Source organism: Delphinus delphis, chromosome 12 (assembly GCF_949987515.2).
Source record: "Delphinus delphis chromosome 12, mDelDel1.2, whole genome shotgun sequence".
NCBI lineage: Eukaryota > Metazoa > Chordata > Mammalia > Artiodactyla > Delphinidae > Delphinus > Delphinus delphis.
In genome coordinates this window covers 27,543,436-27,551,498 of record NC_082694.2, presented here as the reverse complement: position 1 = coordinate 27,551,498, position 8,063 = coordinate 27,543,436, and the positions used below count along the sequence as shown (strand labels likewise).

The window sequence follows — 8,063 nt, the reverse complement described above, 5'->3', positions numbered from 1 at the left end:
CACTTCCCTATCATTACATGTTATTCAGAAACTGGCAGATAACCCAGTGTCAAAGATCAGATAAACAGTATTGACTACCCACCTAAACCCACTGTTTCAAATCATCTCAAGGTAGAAACAATTATATTGAGAGAAAGAGAGATGGGAGGGAAACTTCTGGCTGTGGTTACGTATACAGAAACTAACTGAAAACAAATAGGTCAAATGCCTACAAAGATTATGAGGGAATATTACTACCAAAGAAACCAGAGCCTGGTCTGAAAAAGCTTTTGATTCTTTGATGAAGAGGCTCCCAAACACATACAATCTGTGGGTGGGATTGGGGCTAGTGTAGAAATAGAAGTTCTTATAATCTATGCCACTTAAAATTTATAAATCTAGCTAACAAAAATATTAAATAGTACTTTTTCTATTCTCCTACCTTGAAAAACATATCTTCATAATGACCTGGATATCCAAGTCAGAAACTAGAACCTGAAACTCACTTGGAGCTTCACTGTAACAGTGCATGGCTAGCCACCCCATGGACCACAATGTTCCTTGTTCCCCTCTCTTCCAAGTCTTATTTCTATCCTGCATCATAGGGCCTTGTAAGCACATGTAGATGTTCTATTCCTTACGCCCGCATCCAAGATCCATACACAACCCTTGTCTCTTCCACCACCACAAGTAGCTTAAATGCTTAGCAAATTACCATTAATGGTACTCATGTGTCACACATTTCTGAGTAATGTCTCAGGGCTGCTTATTATACTTGGTTTCTTCTTCTTTCTCTCCTCCATTCTACTACTTCCTTGTTGTTATTACCATTACAGCCATCAGCAGCAAAAAATGCTGCTGCGCGTCCGGAGCCTGTGCTCTGCAATGGGAGAGGCCGCAACAGTGAGAGGCCCACGTACCGCAAAAAAAAAAAAAAAAAAAGTATTCAGTGAGTACTAGTTGATAATACATGAAAGAATGAATGAATGCATGAATAAATGAATGTGTCTTCATATTGCTGGCTCTGTGCAATAAATTGGAAACTTATGAAGGCTTCTAGGGTTTCGCATCTAAGAGAGATTACACTAAAATTTGGATAACTAGATTAAAGTAGAAGGTTTAGAAATGTGTCATCCATGCAAAGACCTGAAAATGGGCAGCCCTGCTTATATTTCAAATTGCCCAGAAATACTTTGTTTTGCTTCAGTTCTAGGAAGGGCTCAGGTTTGGAGTGAGGTCACATTTTTATCAGCAACAGTTCACTTAATATTGCTTATACAAGCTTTCTAAAGCAATGACTAGAGCATATGTTTAGATTTTCCCAAGTGTTTGGACTAAGAAACCATATATATGTTAGTGTAGTGATTCTCAGTAGTTATTCCAGAGGCTCCTAAGGTAAGAGGATCACATTGTATGGTTTAGTAACACTGAAACCTTTCCATGCTGCTGTCATTTTATCTTTGTTCTCTTAGAAAAACTCAGAATGGTACAAAACATATCTTTATTTTCACATTTCCAACTTTCTTTACACACATATACTGAAACCATCTGTCTAAATTGTGGCAAAATCTGCCAGCTCCAGATTGGCCTCATTAGTCATCTGAGAACACATAAACAGAGGAATTTGGAAAAATAAAGACCTTGGATAGATCATCCTGGTCTGGGAAGATTTTTCTTCTTGCCAGACATGAAAAGGCACAGGTTTGCATCTTTAAAACATTTGGAGGAGTTTTTGCTCTAGAAAGTGGATAAAAATGTCTTAGTGACCCACTTGATATCCTTTATCATATGACCAAGTCACTTCAGCTACAAACCAAAGGGAAAACTAACATCTAAAGGAGTTGGCAAGGTCTTTCAGAGTGAAACTCTATGAATGTTGTTCTAATAGAGAGGAATATATCTAAGAGGTGACATGAGAGATAAGGAGAGTGTGAGAGTGCATGAAGGTAAATTTTGGACATTATCATCAAAGGTAGTGTTTTTCTAAGCTAGTCATAAGCTCACCTCCCCAGATGTTTGCATGTGCTCCTACCAGCCATCTCTTCTTTATGAATAGTAGTAGTTTAATTGTGAAATTGAACTGTCAGAAATACATATTGTGCAGTTGAATCTCTGCCACAATAGGAAGTCTGGTCATCTGTATTTTCCTTGGGACTAATGGAGCCCAAGGGACTAATAGATGTCCTAAGTAGGGAGAAGACTGCTAACATGGTATAAAATGAGGGGGAATTTTCTCCTTAATCTCCAACAAAAACAGCAACAAAAAAATCTCTTATCACCAGACTTCTGTCATGTCCTACATTTCATTATTTGAGATTCATTCTTTTGGTCCTCAAAAGTCTTTATTAGTCAGGATATTTGGGCTTCCCTGGTGGCGCAGTGGTTGAGAGTCTGCCTGCCGATGCAGGGGACACGGGTCCGTGCCCCGGTCTGGGAAGATCCCACATGCCACGGAGTGGCTGGGCCCGTGAGCCACGGCCGCTGAGCCTGTGCGTCCGGAGCCTGTGCTCCACAGCAATCTACCTACAGGGAGGCTGGGAGATACAGTTCTGTTTCATGTCCGGAAAGTGAAAGTAGGATTAGTGAATATCTAGCTGGTTTCTGCTACAAAGACTGTTGGATTTTTGGTAGATTGGAAGCATAGGCATAACATTTTCCAGCTCTTTTTATTAATAGATAAAGGCTATAACCCTTCTCTCTCAACTCAGGCTAACCTTTGTGTCTTGCTTTTACCAGTAGAATGTAGTTGAAGTGGTTTTTGCTAGTTCCAGAATCTAGCTTTCTAGTGGCCTTGTCACTTCTGTCTTTGTTCTCTTGGAATGCTGTCTTGGGACTTCCATGTAAGGATGTAGTCTACTGGACAACGAGAGACCACAGGCAGGAAAATCAAGTCACTCCAGCCAACAACGAGCATCAATTGCTCGATTTGCATACATGAGTGAGGCCAACTTGGACCTTCAAGCCCAGCTGACTCTTCCTGAAGGCAACTGCATGAGTCATCCAGGTAAAAGGAGAGGAAAAACTGCATAGCCAATGAACAGAATTGTGATAAACAATGAATCATCGTTTCACGTCACTGAGTTGGGGATGATTTCTTATTGTAACATTAGACAACTGATACAGGTTTAAATTTTTTCAGATTAAAATTTTCCACCTTTGTAAACCTCACGCTAATGGCTTATAAAAGATCCTACTTTAATATCATTTCTGGCATTTCTAATGTGTGTGTGATTTCATGATTGTATATGTCTTAGGTTGGGTTTCCCTAGAAGCCGACCTTGAGGAAAGGATGTGGGCTTGAGTTGTTTATTTGGGAGCACTAGTGGGTGAGTGGGAAGTGATACAAGGAAAAGAAGGAAGCCAATGCAGGCATATTATTGAACTTGTTATTACTAGACAATTAGGTCTCAATTCTGTAGCAGAACTCTGGTGGATAGAGTAGATCTTACCTCAGAGTTATCCCAACAGAGAGATGAGTAGCTGAGGTATCTATCTACCAAATCCCATCAATTTTTGATAGAGGGATTTTAGGGGGTGAGGAGAGTGTCTTAACACCTCAGTACTTCTGGTCTGCTCTGCCTTGTGCACTGGCTGAGTGGACTCCTGTGATTAGAGAAGGCCTTCACGGGGAGAGTTACAGGGTTCTTGTTTAGAAAAATTCCAGTTGCCCCTTTTTGAAGTATGAATGCTTATGGCATTTGGGTGGGGTACCAACAATAACGTTTGAATTTATCGTCAATATCTGAATATTATAAATATTAATATCTAAATATGTTATTTTTATTTCAAGTAGTAAATTGTCAAGCTAGATATAACTTGCAGTGAAAAATCTCCTTAAGTGTTCTTCTCGTTAAAATTTTAAAAGTCCAGTGAAATATAAATGTATATTCATTATTGGAAAACTAAAATGCTGCAAGTAAATTGTGATGATTTTGAAGTGTGTTAATTTTATGGAAAAAAATGATTAAGAACTTTAAAAGAGTTAAAAAGTAAAATATTGGAATTTAATATGAACATTGAGAGTGTTTTGGCTGGATAACTTGGAAAGGATACTATTTTTGAATCAAAAATGTATGTAATATTAAATAATACAAAACCAAATAATAGATTATATGATATCATATTCTGAAACTATCTGAAATTATCAAGTGTATTAGTGTCCTTAATGTTAAACAATGAACTGCTGAGAACTTCATTTAATTTTTGGTTACTTTCATGTATGGATTTTATGAAAAAACCTCTTGGAATAATTCACAAATAAAAATAGACTATCGAGTGTCCTTGCCCCTGTGGTGAGCCACAGCTGCCCTCCACCTCTGCGGGAGACCCTCCAACACTAGCAGCCATGTAGCTAACAGGATCTTGGTGCTCTGGCTGGGTGTCAGGCCTGAGCCTCTGAGGTGGGAGAGCTGAATTCAAGACATTGGACCACCAGAGACCTCCCAGCCCCACATAATATCAATTGGTGAGAGATCCCCCAGATATCTCCATCTCAACACTAAGACCCAGCTCCACTCAATGACCAGCAAGCTTCAGTGCTGGACACCCCATGCCAAACAACTAGCAAGACAGGAACACAACCACACCCATTAGCAGAGAGGCTGCCTAAAATCATAATAAGTTCACAGACACCCCAAAACACACCACTGGAGGTGGTCCTGCCCACAAGAAATAAAAGATCCAGCCTCATCCACCAGAACACAGGCACTAGTCCCCTCCACCAGGAAGCCTACACAACCCACTGAACCAACCTTAGCCACTGAGGCAGACACCAAAAACAACGGGAAATATGAACCTGCAGGTTGTGAAAAGGAGACCCCAAACACAGTAAGTTAAGCAAAATAAGACAGAGAAACACACAGCAGATGAAGGAGCAAGGTAAAAACCACCAGACCAAACAAATGAAGAGGAAATAGGCAGTCTACCTGAAAAAGAATTCAGAGTAATGAGAGCAAAGATGTTACAAAATCTTGGAAATAGAATGGAGAAAATACAACAAATGTTTAACAAGGACCTAGAAGAACTAAAGATGAAACAAACAATGATGAACAACACAATATATGAAATTTAAAATTCTCTAGAAGGGATCAATAGTGGAATAACTGAGGCAGAAGAACAGATAAGTGACCTGCAAGATAAAATAGTGGAAATAAGTACCATGGAGCAGAATAAAGAAAAAAGAATGAAAAGAATTGAGGACAGTCTCAGAGACCTCTGGGACAACATTAAATGCACCAACATTTAACTTATAGGGGTCTCATAAGAAGAAGAGAAAGAGAAAAGGTATGAGAAAATATTTGAAGAGATTATAGTTGAAAACTTACCTAATATGAGAAAGGAAATGGTCAATCAAGTCCAGGAAGCACAGAGAGTCCTGTACAGGATAAATCCAAGGGGAAACACATCAAGGCACATATTAATTAAATACAAAGGAAATTAAATACAAAGGAAAAATATTGAAAGCAGCAAGGGAAAAGCAACAAATAATATACAAGGGAATGCCCATAAGGTTAACAGCTGATGGTTTAGCAGAAACTCTGCAAGCCAGAAGGGAATGACAGGACATATTTAAAGTGATGAAAGGGATAAACCTACAATCAAGATTAGTCTACCCAGCAAGGATCTCATTCAGATTCGATGGAAAAATTAAAATGTTTACAGACAAGCAAAAGCTAAGAGAATTCAGCACCACCAAACCAGCTTTACAACAAATGCTAAAGGAACTTCTCTAGGAAGGAAACACAAGAGAAGGAAAAGACCTACAATAACAAACCCAAAACAATTAAGAAAATGGTAATAGGAACATACCTATCAATAATTACCTCAAATGTAAATGGATTAAATGCTTCCACCCAAAGACATAGACTGGATGAATGGATACAAAAACAAGGCCTGTATATATGCTGACTACAAGTGACCCCTTTCAGACCTTGGGACACATACAGACTGAAAGTGAGGGGATGGAAAAAGATATTCCATGCAAATAGAAATCAAAAAAAGCTGTAGTAGCAATTCTCATATCAGACCTAGGGACACTTGAAAATGGGATGGAATCTAGCAGTGGTTTTGCAGACATTACTACACTGGCGGAGGAAATTCACCTTCCCCAGCTCTTTAATTCTTTGAAAGATCTTGATCAATCCAAAAGTCCCAACATGATCAAAGCCAAAGACAACAGAGCCATTAAGGTGAATCAGGTGCAGGAAAAGCCAAGTGTCACAAAGGTTCCCTCTGCTCAACCCAGGAAGAACAAACATAAAGCCTCTGAGCCTATCAGTGGTGCTCCCAAGGCCAAAATCCAGCCAAAGAATCCAGAGTGCCTGCTAGGGGGAGAAGTGCTTCTATGCCATGCTGCAGTCAGGGACAGCGCTCCTGTGACCACGGCCAAGCATTCCAAAGGCAAACCTCAGAAAGCTGCATCCAGAAAGATCAGCAATACTCAGAGCCACGGGCAGGAAAGCACCTCAAGGACCAGAGGAAGGAAGAAGGCTGATGAGAAAAAGCAGTCAGGGAACAAAGTCAAGGCAGAAGAGAAGCCAACAATTCCCCAGACGAAGCGAAGGAAGCAGCAAACTGAGCTTATCCAAGAGAGCTTTAAAAAGCCTCGAACCTCCCTAGGCATGTGCAGGCTGGGGTCTGTGAAGGTTCTTCATGCACTGGGGGAGAAGAATGATAAGAAAACTGGGCTCTCTTCCTGTCGGGTCTTGGGAAATTCAAGCAACCCTAAACACCCCCAGCTATCCAGCCATGGAGGCATACCCCACCTGAGGGTAAGAGTCCTGAGAAAACTCAAGTCGAAGCCCAGAAACCAGACAGCAGTGCTGAAAAAGAGTGTTCCTCTCCATCCCAGTATGATTTGCCGCCTCCTGGGAAGGTCAAGTTGATACCTCTGCCGTTTTCTGCCTGGGACAAGCCTCAATCTCGACCTGCTCCTCGGAGGCCACAGTCTCTGTCCTCTCATTGGCCTGCTCTGGCTGACTGTGCCCAGCCTGCTTCTACTAACTCAGCTCAACCTCCTGCAGTGAGTTCATCCCAGCCAGCTCCTGCCTCTTTGCCAGTTCCTGCCAAACCATCTCAGCCAACTATGACTAACCAACCCAAACGGGTTGGACCGACCATACGCAGCCTAGTGTCCCTCAGTCTGCTGCTCCTAGGCCTGCACCCTACGGAACTTCATCTTGCACTTCTCTCCAGCGGGAGCCTGTTCCCCCTGCTGTGACTAAGCGCCAGTCCCCACCCAAGCTCCAAACCCCATTTCTACTCCAAGACTTCAGCGAGCAACCAGTTCCATGGAAGGAACCCAATGTTCCTGAGCCAGTAATGTCAAAGCCCATCGAACACGAGCAGAGGCCAGAGCGGGAGGCCATGAAGAGACGGGCTCAACAACAACATGAGAATGCTGCCAAATACACCTCTTTGGGGAAAGTGCAATTTTTCATTGAGAGGGAAAAAGAAATGGAAATTGCTGACTACTACGGATATGTAAAGTAAGAGCTGCTAGGAGTGTTGGTGCCACCTTGGGGACCAGCTGCTCTTCCATATACAGATAAGACAGGTACAAATATCTCTATTTATTTTGATATATTTTAACACAATAAAACTGAATAAATAAATGTAATAGAATTAATAGGTGAGTAATAAAACTTTTGAATATTGAGATGCTGCTAATTGTGGCGTGATTTTTGTTTTTTGATGGGGTTGGAATCAAATTCTGCATGAGAAAGGGAGGACTGAAAGTTGGATGGGAGAATGAAGGAAATAGGTAAAAACTGAGGAAAGAGAAAGGAAGTTTGTCCAGGGCTAGGAAGGCCAAAAGACATTTATGGATTTATGAAAGGAAGCAGGAGTGGGGATGAAATGGAAGAAGTAAAAAGCATGGTCAGTGGTCAGGGGTGAAAGAACAAAATTTGAGTAGAGTTTAAGATGACAGAAGGTGAGTCTAGGTTCACTAGGAGAAATAGAAAAACTCTCTTGGGGAGGTTGGCCTTAAGTCTCACAACCACCAGATAGGTATTTAAGAAAACAGGAGGTTCAGGACACATCTCTGAAAGGTTTGAGTTGCCTTATCCAGGTGTGATTATAGT

At 41.1% G+C, this 8,063-nt stretch overlaps 1 protein-coding gene across 1 annotated transcript; it reads left to right on the top strand.

The window, feature by feature from the left end:
• Positions 1-2,913: 2,913 nt before the first annotated feature.
• Positions 2,914-7,470, top strand: C12H2orf78 (chromosome 12 C2orf78 homolog). Its single transcript, XM_069541249.1, is given in 4 exon segments — positions 2,914-2,983; positions 6,010-6,708; positions 6,711-7,096; positions 7,099-7,470. Coding segments are annotated over 4 exon segments (1,527 nt in total).
• Positions 7,471-8,063: the final 593 nt, after the last annotated feature.